Source organism: Chamaea fasciata, unplaced genomic scaffold (genome assembly GCF_029207755.1).
Source record: "Chamaea fasciata isolate MVZ Bird 193981 ecotype frontalis unplaced genomic scaffold, bChaFas1.0.hap1 SCAF_22, whole genome shotgun sequence".
Lineage (NCBI taxonomy): Eukaryota > Metazoa > Chordata > Aves > Passeriformes > Sylviidae > Chamaea > Chamaea fasciata.
Genome location: NW_027094107.1, coordinates 7,021,354 through 7,043,275, shown reverse-complemented (window position 1 = coordinate 7,043,275; position 21,922 = coordinate 7,021,354). Strand labels below are relative to the sequence as shown.

Below are 21,922 nucleotides of genomic sequence, written 5' to 3'. Positions count from 1 at the left end.
CGAACCCTTACAAGTGCTCCACTGTCATCCTTAACTACTCATTTGTTGTGATAAAAGTGGAATTAGTCCATAGTACTGATTCAGATTCTGAAAAAGAAGGATCAGTCGGCAGGCTGAGGCTTTAAAAATTGCTCCTCTGACAGATGAGGTTCAGGAGGAAACGAAGTTCAGAAACAACGGGGCTGTGGAATTAGAGAACCCTTTCTTTGGAGTGAAGTTCTGACTCAGAAGCAAGACAGATCCCTTGCTGCTGAAGAAGTGACCTGTACCAAATGAAAGTTGAATGTTACGCTGTAACAAAATACATTTTGTTAATGCGTGTGTAAGGGTCAGGGGGGTAAAAACCGGAATTTAACTACCTTTGGAAAACACCAAATAAAACCAAGTTGACTAGAAAGACATTTTCGACTTGATTTTGTTGTTGTTTTAATGTTGGAAGGAAGCTGCAAGTGTTTAGCTATGTCCTTCTGGTACATCACCTCTTCTCCAACTACGCTGAAGACTTCATTTAAAAAACCAATCCATACTGGACTTTGTGAGAAAACAAATACCACTGTGGAAACTTTAATGGTAAAAATGGAGCATTTGCATGCGCACACACACACATTCTCTCTCTCTGCTCAGGTCACCCAGCAGCTCAGCTCCAGGCAGTGCCCTGGCGTTTCCTGCAGATTTCTTCACATTTTCACACCCAGTAGATCAATCTCCCCTGCAGTGCAAACTAAGCTTTGTATAGTGATGCAATGCTCGGTGTCACAGACAAAAAAGACGGTTTATATTTCAAACTTCTTTTGACTCCTGTTTCTTAACTCCTTCCTCCCAACTGCACAAGAGCTGGCAGTTAAAAGCTACCAATAAATACCCTCTTGGTTCAGCAGATACGGTCTCAGCAAACGGACATTCCTTTTTGCTTTTTACCATAAATGTTTCACCTGGGGAATGGTCTGAAGCGCCCATTCTACTGTGTCCTCTGTGCTGAGGCTTGGTGCACATGAATGAGAGCTCTTGATTCCTTGTTTTCAGCCTTTAGAGAACCAGCTGTTCTTGGTGTTACTACACCCAGCGCATGAATCAGTGCAGCTTCTCTTGGAAAATGAAAGCAATGAAATGCTTCTTGTTTAAAGCTCCAACTCCCTGAGAAGGCTGCCTCTGCAGGGAGCAGAACCAGGCAGTTTAGGAGTGTTTATCAGCTTGAAAAGCCTTCTTCCATTTTAATGAAACAACAAAAAAATTACTTTTATCTACAAAGGAGAAAGAAATGTAAATTCAGCTCTGAAACAGGACTAAAATGGCTAAGTCTCTGATGCTCCTGATTCACTGAAATTACTTTACAAGCAAAATATGTGTCAGTTGGTCACCAAGGCTTCATCCCCTGCTGGGACACTGGACTCAGGTTGTACCCCCTCTCATATGTCCCTGACAACAGGAAAATCCTACAAGCCAAATGCAACTTCTTGCTGTCTTTGCACATTCCCTCTATACTGAGCAGTCAAAACCAAAACCCAAAGCAGAAGATCTGGCTTTTAAACCAGAAGTCAACAGCTCTGTCCAAGGTGCATCAGACAGGGAACAGGATTCTGCTCTTCCCTTAGCTAGTTCAATACTGCCTTATTGAAAAAAAAAAAAGACAGAATTAGTTGTTAAATCAATAGGAAAAAAACCTGATTATCAGGAAACAGACTGAGTACAACAACAATCATCTCCTCAGGGTAAAGCTGTGCTCTAAGTGGCCCACATGAGCTGTAGAACACCTCTGAACATTTCCATGCTAACTGTGTACAAACCCATCCATTGTGCTGGCACATGGAGCTGCAGGACCCTCCCCCAGAGCTCCCCCTGCACATCACAGCCTCGCTGAGCTGTGCTCAAACCGCTGGGCGTACACAGCCAGGCAGCTGAAATAACTGATGTTCTTCTGTGCAAAACCCAAATTCTCAGAGTTCAGCTTTAGAAATCCAAGCTTTAAAAAAACCCCTCAGAACGCCCAAGCTAATCCAGTCATCGCTTCTGCAATAATTATAGAGAAAATGTTGTGATTATTAACACAAACACAGAGAAAAACTTCAAAAGATTTTCTTTAGCACTGCATTTTGGAGATAATGTGCTTTACTTTAATATACAGTTGAAATGTCAAGGAAATCTGAAGTACGGAAGAGTTTAATTCAATACCAGCTCAACATATTTTGGCGATGTAAAACTCACTGCTGGCACACTGTTCAGCAGAACCATTTTTACAGGAAAAACATCTTTTCATCTATTTATAAAAAGCCTGAGGTTGATTCAGCGATGCAACACTGCAAGCCTTCCTAAGCTGTGTTTGTGTAGGTGAATATTTATTATAAAAAGCGTTCACTACAGTAAAAGGGACACGTTGAAACGCCCTGCAGTGCACAGTAAACGTGTAAGACTGGACACAGCACTCAGCCTCTCCAGCTGGAGCTGGGAAGGTGCTCAGCAGCTCACCTGACTCTTTAACATTGTGCTGGGCAGAGTTAATGCAGAGGAGGAGACACAGAAAAGCAACAAATGAACCCTCACAGGCAGCAAAAGCCACAATCACCATAAAGAATCAACTGGCTCTGAAGAATGGGGCTTAATTCCCACCAGCAGAAGCCGGAGCAGCACAAGCACGAGTCAAAAAGCAGAGCTGCAATATTTAAGTTTCCTAAGCAGAAGAACCAGATTTTCATGAAACACAGCAAGGGAAACAATCCAAGGAAAATTTGCAGCATGCACCATTTCTAGGCTTTCCAAGAATGCCAGTGAGTCATTTTCTAAAAGGAGGAATGTTACAGTAATCAAATCTCTCCAACATGAGTATTTCTGGGGGGGGGGGGGGATGCAAGAATGTATATTTAACATGACAACACAAATTATTCATTTACAGACAAAAAAAAAATGCTAGTAGGAATTTAAAAAAACAAAAAGTCAAGAGGCTTTATTTCAAGAAAAAAAACAATTAATATCATATTATTCAAAAAAACTTTGTCAAACAAAGTCATTGCAAGTTAAGGTCCTCAGAAGGGTTTGCACAGGCGGGATGCAGTTTGTCAAAGTAGAGCTTAAACCCACGGGAGGATGCACATGTTTGACATCACATACACATGGGTATGAACGCACACAGCTTTGCATTTGGTGTGCACACTTAGAAACAAAACACACTTCACAACGTGGAGCTATACAGACTATACAATTTACACAGCTGGGTGTCCTTCCAACCCCAAATATTACCATTTGCTAGAAAACAAACTTTTACTTTGTACAAGACCTTGACATGAGCAAGTTTACCCCTCGCTCAGGAGGCTGAAACTGAATAATAAGCTAAACAGTCAAAAGACTTTATTTCAACTCGTACAAAAGGCATTAAAAAACCTAAAATACATGCTTTACCAAATATATTACATCATACAAGTCAGTGTGGTGTACTTGATAAATCCAGCTCGACTTCATCCACTTTTAATGGCGTATTTAGTTCGAAATGTAAAACTGACTACACTGGAAAACGTTTGTTTTAAAATCAATTTCCAAGTGCCTTACCTAAAAAAAATAAATTGCTCTAGCAAAAAAAAAAAAATTATATATATATATATATAAAACTGTGTGAAATCAGGAGCTCCCATTCAGAAAGACATTTTGTGTTCTGTGTAAGCATCATGTGGCATTTCATCTGATTCTCTCAACCAGGCGAAGTACTCTAGACAGTGTGTGAGGCATTTTTCTGTCTGCTTGGCAGATGGATTCCTTTTCAGAATGGTTAAATTGTTAGTTGCTCAACACAAAGTTTAATTTCACGATTGGTGACTTAGCTAGAGTGTCAAAACACATGTGGGAACTGCCAACAAGAAAATACATCACGTCTATTGAAGCTCTTTTTGGCCTCATTGTGATAGCATCAGACACAGAGTAAGGCATGTAGAGCATAGCAATTACAAGTCACTCACGATCCTTTTGTGATGGGAAAAGCATTTCACCCTCCTCTGCGTTGTCTGACACCGATTTTTTTCCCCCATGGCTTTTGTTGCACATCACACAGAGGTGTGCACTGGCGTGGCAGAGTGGGAAGGAGATGAACCTCTGTCAGAGGAGGAGGAGATGGAACGTGTGGCAGCCTCCCTCTGCAAATCCTCCACTTTCTTCTGAAGCTCTGCCCGGATGGCCAGGAGCTCCTTGAGATTTTGGTGGATTGGAACCTGCCAGGTAAACAGAGAAAAGGCTTGTTTGGACTCTCACGGCAGTTGTCTTTTTCCAGCAATGCCTCTGCTGTCGCTTTCAATAACAAGGAATTCAACGCTTGTGAATTTCAGTGTGTCAATATTTAGGGAAAGTGTTTCTTTAGTCGTTTGAAAGGAAACACTGCAGGAAACGGTCCCTTTCTAACAACAGAACTGGCAGGGAACCTATTAAAAAGTGTTTGCAAATGGTTTTGATGGGATCCCAAATATGCCCCAATAAATGTACCTGTATCCCTTATGAATACCACTGTCAAACGCCTTTCCTGGGAATGATTTCTCCAGCCTGTTAGGACAGAACTTACTTTAAACACAGAGGTCACAAAGCTGGTTCCATATGGAGCATCTTGTTACTCTTCTAACCAGGCATCTTTCCAGGAGTCTGACCCCTTCCAGTGAGAAAAGTACAGCAGCCAAGTGAGTGGTGCCTGGACCTCCCAGAGTCTAACTCCAATAAATCTTTCACAGAAGTGCATTGTACAAGTTTCTGCTTCTGACATCACCCAACAGACATCACTGATGCACCACTCTGCATCAGAGCCCCTCCATGTTCACCTGAAACATTCAACCATATCGTGGCCAAAGGAAGATTCAAGCCATACTGGATTTTGCAGCTGGATTTGTTATCTCAGACAGGCAGAGAGAACCATCCCCCCTCTTCCAAATTCCACAACGAGGCCAGAAAAGTTTTACTGCAAGTTGCTCTTAATTTATTTTATCCTGTACAAACTCTTAATTGTTTATAGCTTTTGGAAAGAGCAAGGCAAGAAAAGAATTTAATGGCACTGATGCAGCCATCATGGGGAAATGCAGCACGGGGAGACCCATGGATTGCTGGAGGAGTCATTTATACCCTGGGCTCCAGGGAATTGCCTTCAGCCACTCTCAGTTCCTACTGCTCAGCAGGGATTGTAAGGGCTGGGATGCACACCTGAGCCTGCCAAGAGCAAAAACCAGAAAGGGTTTTACCTGCTATCCATACACAACTGAGTCACAAGTTACATTCCTGTGAATTCTTGCTCTTTAAAGAACATACATCCCAAATCCATGCATTTGATAGTGATACTTTCAAATCCCAACACAGAAAAATACCATTTAATTTTTAACTTTTGTTTTAACTTGAAACAACAAAATAGTACCAAAGGTCTTTTCGGGTCTACAAATTTTTGGCCATACAGTTTTTTCTAGTTTGTGGCTTATCCCATGAACAGAAACTTCAGTGTATTGAGAAAGTGCTGCTCCCAATACCCTGGGAGTCATCAATTCATCCAGCATGTCATCCACAGCAATTTTAAAAGGATAACTTTTGGAGCCTTCAGCAGAACAACTGCTGCACACCTCCAGCTCCCAGTGACCCCGGAGCCCGGCCCTCACTGTGCACTGAATTCCCCCTCGTGCAGTTTTACCCCACATCCTCTATACAAACCCTTCAGCAAGTGAGGCCACAAATCTCCACATCTCCTTCACTAATCAAACACAAAGCACACCCTCCAGAAAGCCAATCTTATTTTTCTGAGGTAGATTACAGGAAGTGTATACACCTACAGGCAAAACTGAGCCTGCTGATGAAGATCACCCAAGATGCTGTAATACACACTGGGGAAAACACAAATTTTAGTAAAGACTGAGATTTTCTGGAATTGGCACCCTCTGCATTTATTTTTTTTTTCCCCTCAATAAAAGATCCCTTTCTCACAGTCTCCTACTTTAGATTTCTTTAGGAAGACTTTTTCCTGAAACACTTAGGTCCGTAACAGAGTGATTTCCCATTGGAATCATGATTCACACGAGCCCTGGGAGATCTGTACACCTGATTTCTGCCCAGCTTACCCATGACTCAGCAAACCAAATCCCTCTCAGGCAGATTTCACACTGGCATCAGCTGCTGGGCTCACTGCAGAGCTCTAAGCTCTCACAAAGCAGCTCCACACTAGTGGCTTTTGGGGAACCTGCTGCAAGACTCTCCAGGACACAGCACACAAAAGCTGCTGCAGGGCTTGGCACACTCTGTAAAGTGGTTTGAGGAAGGAAATGTGGCTGCTCCTCTCAATCCCTTTGCATGCCCACAGCAAAATCCAACAGGCACATGCTCCAACTTTGATGCAAGTGCTGTTCTCCCCACACGTCCATGCTGGAGAGCAGAGCTGCCTGCCAATAAATTAGCTAAATAACAATAATGATGTTTAAAAAGCCTCTGTATATTCAAGTCACACACAGAACTCTTCAATGTTAAGACTGCAAAATTGTGCTCTCAAAGAATGAGGTGTCAGAATGAAGATTAATTGTCCAACCTCAATTCAGCCTTCCTGTACATCTGTATAAAATCATTGCTCAAACAAATATTAAAATACCAGCTTCCCCCTTGCATTCCTCATTTACTCAGTGCACAGGCTGATGCTACTTAACTAATGAGAAGTTATTCAATATTTAGTTTTCTTTGCAGTGTCTGACCCCATCTTTTATTTATTCTTCTGAATTTAAAATGCTAAAGTTTCCTTTTTTGTACTTTCATCTCATGTCAAGAAACAAATTTATTTCTGCAGCCCCCTAATGAGGTATGGGAGTATTAACACTCCTCTTTTACAAACAAGGATCTGAAGCCAGCACCTCCTAATTTTGCATACTTTGGAGCTCACACTGGTTTAACAGAGAATTTGGGAATTCTGCAGCTGGGGCATGTGGGTATCAAGGAGGACACCCAGGAAATAAGGAGGACACACAGAGGGACCATTCTGCTCCAGGTGAGCTCCCTTACAACAGAGGAATCCTGGGACAAAGGCAAAGAAAAACTTCATTTCTCTCAGGGGACAGCTCTGCCTGAAGCCATGTCCCCTCCAGACTCTACTTTCCCAGACTCTGTTTCATGGAACAAAACAGAAAGCAAACACCCCCAGCACCCAGAGCATTATTCACTCCCAGCTCCTATTCCCAGCCAGCCACAACTCTCTCCTAGACTGTATAAAATCCATCTCTCAGTCCTTTCATTTATTCTAAGTTCTTGAGAATTCTGAGACTGCTGCAGACACACCTCCAAATTTGAGGATTTTTTTTTTTTTTTACAAAACCATTAAGAGAACCATGGAATGATGCAGCTTTCTGGAAGCCTCCTTTCATCTTAGATGGAGGAGGAAGAGTAAAAAGATCAAGCATCATGGATTAAATTCTGACATGAAAAACATTAAAATTAAAAAGCCAGTTAATTTCCTCACTTCCTAAAGAGTTATTCCCAGCAGACCTGTTGCTGTCAGCGTATCCTCAAACCATCCTGTACGAATTCTTACAGAACACCATCTCCATGTTTGTCACTTCACCCTGTTCTGTTTCATCACGAGATTCCTGTCTCAAATAAAACCTTCCTCAGAAAGAAATGGGTCCAACGACCTTCACAGTAACACCTGTAATAGCTTGCTGTGAACGAGCCTCTCCTCCTCTCTGCCACTGTCTAAATGAGAAGAAGAGTGACAGATTGTGTAAGGAACAAGAAGTTTGAAGAAGATCATTTATTAAAAGATCTGTTACCTCCTTAACCCTAAAAGAGTGTCTCCAAGGCAAGCTTTTATTACTGTCTTGCTAAGAAATCATGTAATTGCTTTGCCCGAGATGAATTTGTTGGGAAGCTGACAGCAGCTGTACTGCTTTCTACTCTCTCATTCTGCCTCTCAAATTAGGAGTGGAAGCTCAGAAAATGACTCTGGACCTATCACCCAGCTGCATTCAACTTATTTTTGCTGCTCTAGTCCACAGATTTTCAGCAGTGTGCATCCTTTCCTTTGTCACACCAGTGTCCCCACAGGGATGCTGCCAGGCAACAACTCAGCTTCCAGAGCCAGGTCCTGCATTTCTGTCCCTAACCCAGCTCAAAGCACAGAACTATTTCTGCTGCATGAGAGGAGCACAGACAGATGAAACTCTACCCAGCAGTGCATCTACAGTTTGGCTGGGCTGGGAAATTGCCTGGGTCATTGCTCTTCAGGATGGTTTCCACGTGCTCACATTATCTCAATGTGCTGGAGAACAGTAAATTTCATTTCTGTGATTGAACACAATAGTCCAGTAAAAATCAAGTAGAAACATAAAGGTGAATGCACTACATACCTTGTAATGGATTTTGGAGGGTTATCTTCATAAAAAAATTCTGCCATGTACTATTTGTTTTGTTCTCCCTTCTTTTTTTTTTTTTTTTTCCCCCCCAATACTGTAAATTGACTCAGGAAGTCAGACTACATGCTGCTCCCCTACCTCACAAGTAATTTTTTTTCCCTGTGCCCTGAGTCCTTTCACCTGACCTGAGCAATGCCCTCAGCACTAAATATATACAAAAAGCTTTATAGACTTTTCCCTGTTGTCCATGATTCTGGCATTTTTCTGTTTGGCTTTAAGCTCTAACCAAATTTTGTACCAGCACATCCAAATTCCTAGTTTTATTCCATTACCTCTCTTTCACTGAGTTACTCAAGGAACTAACTTTTTTTTCTTTTTAAACAACAACAACAACAACAACAACAAAAAAAACCAAAAAAAACCAAAAAAACCCAAAAAAAACAACAAAAAAAAAACCACCAAAAAAACCCCCAAAAAAACTACTCAACTCATCAGGGAGATTTTTTTTAGGGAGATTCACATTTTTCCCGTTTCTTCCCATTTCGACATTTCTCTGAGTTTCCAGTTCAACTTCTGTCCATCAAGCCACAATACCATAAAACACGATCCCCTCCTCAAACTATTCATTCAACTTCTGCATTTTTCCCTGTTACTTGTTCTTTTCCCTTCCCTTCCTTTGCTTATATTGCCAGTTGTCCCATCTCCCCAAAGAGTTTCTCCTCTCTGATACATGCAGTCTCTTTCCCTGTAAGCTGTGACATGATTCTCACACCACTAAGGACACCTGGAACATCTGAAACTCCCATTCCCAACCAGCAAAATGCTGCCAAGATCGAGTGAGCCAAGTAACATTCTTCACTAAGGGAGAACTGATTGTAGGCTTCTGCAAACGAACCAGTTAAAATGAGTGGTGGTTGTTTTCCTCATTTAGCTTCCTTTGCTGCCTGTTTCATTCAAAAGCCTTCAAATTTCCTCCCCCCTAACAATAGGGTACCTACTGCCTACACTGAGCAGAAAAATACTTAGAACACTGCTAAAAACATTCTTTATTGCTAAAAATACCATTGATATGAAACTATTTGTTAAACTGAATTATCCACATACATCAAAGGCAGAACTTGGCGCAGTGTGTAATGCTGAGCACACACCAATCCACAGTTATGATGAATTATTCCTGCTGGGGAAGGATTTGAGGAAAAATAAAGTGCTTTTTTTTATTTTTAACTATGCCCACAGAGAAACTACAGTTATGCTACACCATATACACACTACATCCCACATAAAAACCATCTAGACATAAGACAGCTTCATTTCCTCAAAAATTCAAGCCTTCCTCTTCACAGAATGACTACAGCTCATTTCCAGTATTGATTTTCAGGTTTTCCTTCCCAAGGAATCCTTCAGGATCCTGAAGTGCTTTTGGATGGCAAAATTTGTCAGCACAAGGATAGATATAAGAGAAATTATAATAGCTACTCACTTATAGTACCACCAGGTCTTAATTGGATGGATATCTACTGTGTGTTACTCTACCAGCTCAAGGACTGCCATTCACATGAAAATTGTTCAGCAGTGAATGCATTTTGTCTTGTTCAGTGAGCACACTTTATCTATTTTGGCAACAGGGAAGGGGAAGAGAAGCTGCAGAAGAAAATGGTTATTTTAAATTCATTGCTCAACTTAAGACTGTCAGTTTTCCAAAAGCTTACTCTGTGCATTGGAAAGACAACAATATCTTTCACTTGAGCTTTTTTGTTCCTCTCTATGAAGAACTGGGACTCTGACAGCCCAGTTAACAGGACACTTGTAGCAAGAGGCAATCTCAAAGGATGAAGACAGCAATTTTCAATAACAGTCAATACTCCCACACTTCTTGTAGAGGTGTGCTACTGAGAAATCAAGCAAAAAACCCCCTGGCCTCCTGGAAAAGCAAGGACAGAAATGATGAAAGCTACCAGGTGGGAACAACTGATAGATTTCCAGACTGAGGAAACTGCTACAAGCTGGTGCCATTGTTTGTTAAAACCTACAGCCCATTTAGATTTAGACATCTGAGACATGAGAGAAATTGAGTGCTTGCCCTTCAAAACGCGTTAGAAACTCCTGAAAATGAAGATTATTTGCACAGTACTAGCTTCTCCCATTCTGTGCACATTCTGACGCTCACTAGAGGATACCAATTTCTTTTTCTTAGGTAACTACAGTTTCTTGCAGCATCCAGGGTAAGCACTTAGTCTTATTTTCTTCCATGCTGATTGAATACTGAGACTTTTATCTGTAGATGAAAATTACCAGCAGTAAATTAGACTCTGGAAATCTTGACCTGACACCCAACTAGAGAGAAACTACCAGGTCCTGGCCAAAACCTGCCTCATTTAACAAGAAACCCTTTGCCAATTGCAGGGATGAAATCTGCTTTGCGGAGGGAACACTCAGCTGTCTAACCCACAAGGCAATTCCTTCTCCTGGCATCTCCTGCCTCACTCTTCCATTCAAAAAGGGGAAAATTCAGGAGCAGCAATGCCAAGCAGCTCCAGAGCCTTATGATAGCTCTGTCCTGCCACAAAATGGTGATAAATCAAATGTGTGGACATTCCAAAATATCCCAAAGTCAGCTTGCTCAGAGGAGAACACAGCAGGCGGCGTGACTGAAGGCAGGGATAAATCCCTGTGCCAGGCAGTAAGTTACATGCAGTAAGTTCCACATTATCCTGTTACATGCAGGATAAAGCATTTCAGTAATTATGTTTTCCAGTTTATTGTCAGCAATTTTCCCAGTGACACTCAGGATCTTATTTGTTGTTTTTGCTATACAATATTTTGTGTTTATTGACACTGAAGCTCAGCTAACATCTGATTGCTCAACTGTTCAACACATCAAATCCTTCTGCAAGAGCATCAAATAAAAGCAGCAATTGTAAGCTATTTATATGCTTTACAGTCATTTCTCTATATACTGAACAAACAGCTTTACTTACTCCTACATTTCCCTTTCACATCTTTAAGTGAGCTGCTAACCAGCCAACAGAAATTCCCTGGCTCTTCCGCAGGAGTTTTGTGATTGCCTTTAGCAGATGATCCCATTAGAGCAGCTGATTTGTATTTCTAGGTGATACATGGTGCTAGCCTTTTACTCTGGATGACAGTCCACACACAAGAAGAGAAGAATGAATTCGAAAAATTGCAGGGATTTCTATGGCATTAACGTGAGACTGTGGCCAAATTTACAGAACACAGCTTGAAGAAAAATTACCAGCATAGAAAAAGAAAAAAACTCCACATAAAACCAAAATTAAACTAAGCTCTGTCCTCCAAGGGTTAAAACATAATTTTCAAGAAAGCATAAGAAGAACTAAACATATCCTAATGGACTGTGTAAAATTTGGTGACTAAAATGCATTCTTTTCCTTGCCTCTCACAGCTTGACTTAAAGGACTGGAACTTTTTTACTCCTGCTCTGCATATATGAATGATGGGGATATGTGAGTTCAAAAGTTCTACCCCTGCAGAGATCATATTCAAGAATATCATTGTTGTGTTCTCCCCATCTTCCAGCAATGCCCAAGGAGATACCTAATGACATCTGGCAGCCAAAACTCCTCAAACCAGCATCAAGAAGAGGATGAAATGACTACAAAGAAAAGGGAAAAATATCCATCAACTGGAAAAATTCAAAAGCATCATATTATCTAATGTATTCCAGACTAGCAGGGTCATCTGTAAGACCCACAGACCCCACACCTCTGCATGAGAGAATGGAAGAGATTCAAATGTACATTTCTGCAGCTCAAAGAAAGGGCAGATCTAAAAAAGGTCTTCTCAGTCAATGAACTCAAATAAGACAGAACTGAAATCTATGTAATTTTCTTGGGACAAGAAGTCAATAATGATGTAACGCCTCCAAACTCAAACCAAAGAACATTTTATTTCACTTAAGGATTCGAATGACCTTGCTGAAAGCACAATTTAGCAACTGGAGGTGTCCACATTAAACCTAGAATTTTCCACAGTGTTCACTTCTGAGACTCCTGAGCTTTGAACCCTATGGAAAGAGGCTGTGTGTCCTCAAGCGCACAAGATCTACTGCACCACAAAATAAACAGGGCTCTTGATGCAAATAAACATGATCAAAACCACCATCTCAGGCTTCCACAAAGCTTAGAACTCAAGTTATATCATTCTAAGCAATCTTTACAGAACATAAGAATAATGTTAAACTCTTTATGTCCTAGAGGAATGAAGAATATGCTCAGACCCTACCACATCAGAAAAGGGTGAGACACAGAGATTTGAAGACAAAGAACAATAATACAAAACCGAATTAATATCAACTTAGCATTCAGTAATTTTCAAATTTAAAAAAATTACGGGTCATACGTGCACATTTCCAACAGAAAAGGCAATGAAGTGCAATGATACTTCCCTCTCAGTCCATTTAAAAATCAAACTCACTAATCAAGCAGAGATGAGAAAACCTAAAGTATTGCCTTGAACCAAAACCTGCTCCTGTGAGATTTATCTCCCATAACACCAAGTTGGTTGAAAACAGGTATCAAAGATCCATTCTGATTATATTCAAAGTGCTATTATTCATCTTGCCTTAAATTCACCTCTTGGGCTTTTTCTCCTTTTTGGTGAGCTCCTCAAAAACAATAAACATGTTTTAGTTGTCTAAAGATGTTTTTGCAACTGATAAAACAGCACAGGGTTGCCTTGAACTAATCATCAGAGACCTTGTTCATGTTAAATATTTAATTTTCTCTTATATTTAGTTGAGAATCAAGAGAACACTTTAAAAGGTATTCAACAAAATCACCTTTTATCAGTAGGCAGGGATGCCCATTATTTTAATAAATCCACTGATTAAGAATTTTTTTCACTGAAGATAAGTGTAGACCTGCTGGGTGTCACAAGGGTCATTGTCTTTTTATTTTTTTGTCACTGAATGCATCTGAATGTTACTGAATTGGTTAACAGGGTGTGACACCAGACAATGCAAACACAGAGGAAAGCAAATTTTGCATATTGTGGTTGCAGAAGCTGTTTATTTACTTGCTTGTATGAGTTTGTGCTTTCATAATTACACTGGTAAATGCAATCCTGCAACAAGAAATTGTGATTTCTGCTGCTAATTTATGCAATTAGATGTGAAACACTCCCAAATGTTGGTCATAAATATCACATAAATTCAGGCCAGAGATAAGAGGAAAGGGATGATGTATCAAGACAGAACTTACGTGGTAGAACTAAAAATTTGAACCAGTTTTTTAAGTACCTCAAGAAAAGCAGGTGGCAGGAAAGTTAAGGCAGTTACCAGGACCATCACATTTCGTTCCCTTCAGCCTCACCGTTCACATCTCAGTGAGAAAAACAAACAATCCAGACTTTTCCAGCACCTTAAAAGGTATTTCTCAGATACCTGGACTTCTACCAGTGGAGTGTCCTTTAACTTACCTTGCAACAGCATCTTTTACAACAGCCTCTGACTTGTGGATGTCTAATAAACCTGAAACTCACAGCTCATTCTAACTGCTAGAAGATGAAAGCAGCTTTGGAGCAATCACTTAATACAGGTAATTTATCATAATATGCTTGGGGGTACCTTGCAATGTTACCTTAATAAAGAGATGGTGTAGCACACAAAGATATATTATGGTTGTGACACAATCTGAATGTTCTCTCTTCAGACTTCTAAGCATGAGAGCATATGGAGCATTTGTCTGATGAGGTTTAGAGATTTATCTGAAGAGCAGACATTACTTCTAAGAACAAATACTGGATGAATCAAAGAGCATGTATGGAGAGTGTTTAATCTTTAGCATGCCAGCTAAGAACTCTAAAAGCCAATTGAAAAGATGCATCCATAGGATGCTTAGTTTGGAGAACCTGCAAAATGAGTTGGTATAGACCAGTTCTTTCAGAAGCTGCTGGTGTATTTTATGTCAGTGCTGGGGAAAGGGCAAAGCATGATTAAAAACGAAGGTACACAAAAACTAGAAGGTTAAGGCAATAAAAGTATTAAAAATGTTACCAAGTATTATATAAGTATTATGAAAGTAATCTTCTGATAAAAGAAGACTGTTAATCTTTACAAGCCAATACAGTGATAGTGTAAGTAGTCTGTGGGTGACTTTAATGAGAACATCCTTTTTCCAGGTTTGACCTCACCCTGCATCATCCTCATGACAAACACCTTTTTCCCTGTCAGCTGAAATGTGTGCAACAGATGAGCACTTCTGTATTAAATGCTGCATTGGACACGAGGAAAAATCATAATTTCTCTTCATCTCTGTGGCCTTCAGTAAACCACTGAAGCCATGTGAGAGCTCATACCTGAGGCCTCATCCTGGGGTTCCACCTGATGTAGTAATTCACCCACAGCTCCAAATGGTTCAGGCTGGCAACAGGATACAGGACGTGGTTTTCATAGTTCACATAGAAGGGATTGGTGAATTCCTCTAACTGGCTGTTTATGTAGGACCACAGAGATACAGTCTTTGTGCTCACCTCCTGATTGAAAAAAAAAAAAAGTTAAAAAAAAATTAATGATGTGGATGGCACAATTTTCAAATACGATGTTACTATCTACATATCAGTAATTCTGTCAGAATTTTACCTTATCTACTAGAAAATTACATGCAGTCTGAGAACACTTCCAGTAGCTGATCATTAAACAGCCTTAAAACTTTAGCAAAACATCTGAACACTTATTTTGGTCCAAGGCTAATAGAGGAAGGAGATTTAGATGTATTATTTTCAGAGACACTAAAGTCTAGTTGAGCAAAAGCAACCTGTACTGCTCTTAATTTGCACTAAAATATACAGCTACTTAAATACATGGTTACACACTCACCAACTAAAGATTGGCTTTAACAAGAATACCAGTGAAGAGATATAGTTTGGAAGACCCAAACCAGTGTCTGTGAATAATAATTATTCAATTTTTCCACTCCTACTATTTGCTCCTAATAAATAATTGATATTATGCTTTTAACTGATTACTTGTACCTTTATTTGCACTTCTGAAAGTTGTATTATTCTAAATTTATTCAGCATAATAATGGTTAGATCAAAGACTGGAAATCTGAACTTACATCAGATCCATCTTGCAAATTTAAACTCCTTCAGTGCTGTAAAGCATGTGTTTCTACTGTGTCTTAAATTGCATTTCTTTATTGAGAATTGCATCTGACTATTTATGAAAGAAAGCTGCCTGGAAACCCTGCATTTGCTGAGAACATGTTATTCAGCTCCATCTTGTGGTATTTACATGCAACTTTTCCCCTACAGAAGCAGTAGAGACAAACCAAAAAAAAAAAAAAAAAAAAAAAGAACTAAATATAACAAGGAATTGTAACTTGCTTGGAAAAATGAGAGAGTCAAAACAACAAAGCCACAAGTAGGCAAAAGTGTACTTGGAATATTCACAAATTTTAACTTCATTCACTTGGATAATTTTCATTTCTGAAGTTCTCAACTACAAGTTCCATCCAGTTATGTCCTATAACAACCTTCCAACTCATAGAGCTCCTTTAGAAATAGTGAAAGAAATGCTAATATAATTTAATAATTACTATTATTTAAAGTTTTGTATATTGGCTAAAAACACCTGCAAGAGGACTTACTAAAATCCTCAACCTCCCCAACTAACTAAAGAAACCTAAGTGCCACCTCACTGAACAGCAGGGCATTCAGTATGTATTTCCCACACCATGAAATTTAATGCCTGCATTGTTTTTTAAGATTATGTGACAAATGTATTTAAAAACACAGCTCAGACATTCTTAGGTCAGTTAAGCATTTTTTATATAAAATCAGAAAACCAAGAATGCACATTATACTGGTTATTTACCTCTTTTAATCTCTCCTTTTCACAGTTGCATAAGAAAGTCCCAAAGAGACAACTATAAAGGTGATCCAGAATGGTGATCAAAAATAACTCATTGAATTCAAAGGCTGCAGGAAACTGATATTAAAGAAAAGGTAAAATTACTTTAAGCAGTGTGGAAAGGAAGAAAGTCAGACATAAGTAGTAACCAAATAATTCAGGTAAGATTTTTTTTTTCCTATTTAGGGATTATTTTCAGGAAAACTCAGCTATTTCAGTAACTCCCACTTCAATAATTCATTTCATCTATGTTCTTCTTTACGAATACTTCTTGGAGCTATACTTTACATTCATTATCCAAGTATACCAGAATATAAACATTAGCTGATATGAAACTGGTGATACAAAGTAATCCATTTTAAGAAGCTCTATCAGTATTCTGCTCTACCCCAAACCCTCTTAAACATATACCTTATATCTCTTATTACAGAACAAGAAAACATTTTTTTTGGGGGGGGGGAAAATAAGATAATGGCATTTAAAAGTTTTACTTCCTATTTCAACATGCAATGAATTGAATAATAAAGACTACTACACATACATTGTGCTTAACATTTATTTAAAACTTTTCTTTCACTTTCTACTCAAGTAAGTTTTCTCCATTTCACCCCGAGTTTACCATCAGCTACATACAATAAGCCTTTAATCCCTCCTCTTCTCAATGGGGAAGTAAATCCTTTACATCTGAAATGAAAGAACTCTTAATTCCCCTGAGCACCATTAGGTATTTTATTCACAAGCAGTGGTTACCTGATACATTCTAAAACAAACAGTCAGAAATCTGAAAATGATTCTCCTAACCTGTAATGATCCAAAAAATCATAAAGGAAGAAATTACTGCAAACTGCAAATTTTAATGGGCTGCTGCCCATTTAGGTGGAAAAAGTCCTTCTACCATCAAATGTTACGGTAAGACTGCACATGGAAACTGCTTGATGTGCTAAAATAACTTTGTGTCCAGTATGACAAGGGCAGCAAATACAGACATGGAATGACAGACATTTAGAAGAATAAACAATTAAGAAGACTTAAGGAAAACTTAAGAGGTAGCATTTCTCTCAACAATAAAGAGCATGGAATAAGAGAATCATGCTCAGGACAAACAAAACAAATTTGTGCATTCCCTCTAAAAGAGTACAGATTCTAAAGAAGTCTAAAAGGCAAAGTTTTAGATTCATAAGGCAGAATTTCCTGCTATACAGAGAAATCTTCAGTCAGTATTTCAGATGTGCAGAAAGAAGAAGACTGGTTTCCGTTCTGTGCCACTGAAGAACACTGAATACCTCAGTGAGTGGCTCAAGAACTACTGAAAATAAAGATGAGTCCTAGAGTTAGGAGGAGTAACAGCAATCGGGACTGTGGGTGAACTAGCTGATCCAGAAATTCCCCTTTAGTGTCAGCTGTGATTTATGAAGGGGAAATGTTTATTCATGTTGAAAGTAAAGAGCTGAATACACACAATGGGTGTGCTTGTATTAAAGCCAGAAAGATCTAAGTTTTAAACAATGTTCTATTAAAAAAAAGAAGACTGATCTAAGACAAGCATTGTAAGAACATTCTCTTCCCAAGACTTCTCAAGCTAATACCCACCACCTTTTGACTTAAAATTCTGAGTAAGGAGGTTATCAGCATCGTGGCACAGAAAATGAATGGGAGCATTCTTATGACTGCTATAGACTGTGCACTGTTCACCAGCACAGTGTGCTCACACTGAGGCTTCTCTTGCAAATCGTGGGTTGTTTTCAACCACCTCACCATTTGTTTTCATAAAGCACAGAGGAAATTAATGTTATCAAAATCTCTTTTTCAGTCACGTTCAGAAGTTACTACTTTTGAACTTCCTTCTCTCTAGGAAATCATGCCAAAACATAATTACAAAACAATGATGTCAAAAACACAGCTATTACTTTGAGGAAGTATGAACAGAACTTGACAAACAGGTGTGCTGAAGCAAGTCAGGAGAAAATTCACTGGCTCTCAGATCTCAGCCTGTTGTGTCCAGCTCGAAGCAGCAATCAGATACGGAGAGCAAAAATAATTTGCAAAGCATCAAAATGATATTTGGAAAAAAAACTTCGAAGACAAAAGTGTCTCCTAAAGGGACTCTCTTTAACTGAAAGCATTTAATGAGCCTTGTCACATCAGGGTTCTGTGTTGTGACAGGTCCATCCTAATCACAAGGATGCCGACGTGGCCACTATTCCAACCCAGTGAAGCATATTCAAAATTCCATACATCAGTGCTTGCACTCCAATTAGTTTATTAATAAGTGATAGCACTTTATTGAAACCCAGTCTTTGGATACAAGAGTTGTACTGTTGGAGCTGATGTATCAAGACTGTAGAGCTTCTATTACTGCAGCTGAAAAATCACTGACCTAAAAATGCCTTCCCCTGTAGTTCCAAGCCTATTAGTGTCTGCTTGAAGATTCAGGTGGAAAAATTCCCCAAATGGAAATTTACTTCTTCTCAAATCCACTAATTATGAGAAAACACACGGGTCATTTAAAATCTCCCACTTGTTGCTGCTGGAGTTGTTGTGGTTTTTTTGTAAATTGGCATTTAAAAAAAAGAAATTCTCTTGTTTAAAGTCTGATGATGACAAGTGGCATTTGATTCAGAGACATGCAAAATACACTTGCTTTTTAATCACTGAACTCGTCCTGTACTACAGCAACATTTAACATTGAAACACTTGGCAGAACAACTGTGCAATGGACAATAACGGTTAATTGAACACAAGACAGAGGAACAGTGCACTGCTGAATCCAGTGAAAAATGCACCTCCAGCAACAGCTGACACCCAGTAACAAACAGGATGAAACTTTGTGTTGACTTTAAACAGACCTTCCTCCTGGGAGAGTTCTGTGCCTGAAAGGTAGGAAGTTAAACTGCAGTGCTACATGCAAATTTTACAGTTCTGTTTCATTTTTAACCAGGCATCAGTATTTCATCAGCTCACATGTGGCCTTTCCAGCTTGACATCTGCTACTCAGTATCACCAGAATTTACTAACAGAGGAGGGAGATCACTTCACCATATGGTTTTTAATTAAAATCTGATGTCAGTGTACTTCTCTCAAGTTCTCTGTTATTATATTTGTGTGTCATGAAGACCAGAAACCCAAGGGAAAATATAAGGCTAAATGGCGTTGTTTGAAGTTATCTGGAAATATGTATCTCAGTGGGAAGTTAGAGATACTCTCACTGTTTTAAGAATGTAACTCTTAGACCCCCAAAAGACCCTATTTGCTTGATTTTAGCCCATGCCCAAACCAGAGCCCTTACACCCTCCTGCAGTCATTAACACTTACTTGAGCTTTGGAACATTTCACATATGTTTACCATGAATTCTAAAGCACAAAACTATCACTGTTTTATGAGCAAACAATCTACACAATGATAAAATCCTGTTTTTCAAAGGTCTGTGTCAAGGTAATCACAGCCTTCACATCTGTTCTTTAAGTGTTCAAGTCAACTGAAAAATTAAAATAAGTGGGCAAGAACTGCTCAAGAATAACTTTTTCTACTTTTTTTTCCCTGTGCAACAGTAATGATTTTTCAATGTCACTGCTGTTCGTGAATTTCAGAACAATTTCTGGATCCAGGTTTTGAACAGATGTGCTATTGGCAAAATGTTTCATGGATTCCCCTCTGCCCCCATCCCTTTCTGTTTTTTAAACCAGAGGGAACTAAACTGTTTATAGCAAGAAATAGGAGGCAGCAAGGGAGATCACAAAACCAGAAGAGGCTGCTCTCAATTAAGGATCTCCCCAGAGGACTTTTGTTCCTACCAGGTGTTTAGAAGTGCTCCTCTTTGCTATTGTTATTAGCTTTCCTCTGAAAGAGGGACTGAATTTTTCATTTATTTTCTCCAGCCATACTAAACAGCACATTGATGCTGAAATACAGAGGCACAGAAAGAGAAAGTCTACAAGACCCCCTGGACAAGGGCCCAGTATAACAGCAGGGAACTTTCATAAAGCACCAAAGATGACCGTTTCAAATACAAGTTTTGGAAACTATGATCTAAGTTCTGTTCAGAACAAGAAGACTGAGGTAAGAGATCTGGGAGTGCTAGGATCATATGGAACCAGACTGTCACCCTCCTCCATTCAAAACAAATCACATACTATAGAGACTTCAGTAGAACAGCTTCTACCATATAAGCACAGATCCATGTTAGGCTTCAAGGAGGTAAAAAAAAAAACAGGGAAGAAGAAAAAAGAAGAGATAGAGGGGAAGGTAAAAACCAAAGGAGTCAAGCACTATGAACTTCTAAACCACTTGGAAATAAACCCTGTATGTGGACAACCTATTTCAGTAACCCCATTAAAGAATGGCAGTATAAAAGCACAAAAAAAAGCTTAAGTTTTTGCTCATGGAGGCACAAATAAGGAAAATGAAGACAAAATCCATTTGATAATTTATCATTTCAGAACAAAAAAGAGAAGCTGAATATTTTGGTATCTTAAGAATCACTAACTTCAGAGATCTCCCCTGACCTAGAGGTAAGAGAAGTGATGGAAGTGAGAAGACTTATCAGAGAACAGGCTTGTGTGGTATAAATGTGTCCTGCACACATAAAGATGAAAATGTTCACATTTGAGACACATATGAAAGAACTCTCTACTACCCTCAGTTCACAATCAGCCCAGATTTTTGCTGTTTCTTAAGGAAATTACAATTCATATGAACATTTACTCCACCAGTGAAGACGCAATAATAATTTATGATTATTATTTCATCAACAACTCTTATTTATGTAAACAGCAAACCCTTTGTAAGCTTGTTTTAAACAGAAAAAAAAATTGCTGGTATTTTGGTTTCAAGACAAAATCTCTATTCTAGCTCCTTGTATCTCACCTTGAACAGAAATTTCCCTTTTTGTACACAGTGCAGCCACACAGCAATCAGCTTCAGGTAAACATGCTACTAACTCTGTACAGGAATGTGTTCTCTTATACAAATTATGTTTCCAAGGACCGATACCTCATAGAAATCCACTCTTCAGCACCTTACCTGCCTTGTCATTTGCCAAACACAGTCAATGAACTGCAGGAAAATGGGAGATCTGTCAGCATCAGCGTGATCGTCGTCTCCGTGTCCCACTCGCTGCAAGTCAAAGCACACTGCATTTCAGCCTGTCTGCATTTCTGTCTGCAGCACATCCCAGCACTGCTCAGGATCTCTTAAATATGTTCCAGCACAGTGAACAAGACAAGCAAGCCTTCCCTAATGTTAACCTGCATTTTTCAGCCAGTAAAAAAATATTCACTTATGGATATGCCTGGTGTGGAGCAGAGCTGCAAAGCTCTACCTGTAGTTTCTCCATCTTCTACTGCACAGCCACTGACTTCTACCAGTGGGTGAAACTGGCAGGAGTTTATTAGGACTGAGCTGAAAACATATCCACCTGTCATAACTACATGCCACTTCTACTAAATCATCTTAAGAGTCAGAGCCCACAGAATGTCATAACAATTTATTCTAATTCCCACTAGCCTATGTGTTAAATAAACACTTGAACCTTAAATCAGAGTAGTAACTCCAGCCAGTTTACACTTTAGAAACCTTCATTGTTTTCCTTGGTTCTCCATTCATAAGCTCCATAACATAAGTTAAAATCCCTCATTTTCATAAAAAAGCCACATGACTTTTTCTCACCACTGCATTCAAAGAATTTTTATTTACTTTGTATTATAC

The 21,922-nt window shown here is 39.3% G+C and overlaps 1 protein-coding gene across 3 annotated transcripts in view; it reads right to left on the bottom strand.

Annotated features, from left to right (window-relative positions):
* Positions 1–2,911: 2,911 nt before the first annotated feature.
* The window catches only part of MTMR1 (myotubularin related protein 1), a 34,463-nt gene continuing 15,452 nt past the window's right edge, over positions 2,912–21,922 (bottom strand). For all 3 annotated transcript variants that reach the window (XM_066202643.1, XM_066202644.1, XM_066202645.1), the window contains 4 exons: positions 21,239–21,331; positions 16,183–16,296; positions 14,664–14,840; positions 2,912–4,190 (listed from right to left, as the gene is read on the bottom strand). In XM_066202643.1, the coding sequence (XP_066058740.1) occupies positions 4,026–4,190; positions 14,664–14,840; positions 16,183–16,296; positions 21,239–21,331 (549 nt within the window). In that variant the 3' untranslated portion in view covers positions 2,912–4,025. The remainder of the gene's footprint in view (positions 4,191–14,663; positions 14,841–16,182; positions 16,297–21,238; positions 21,332–21,922) is intronic.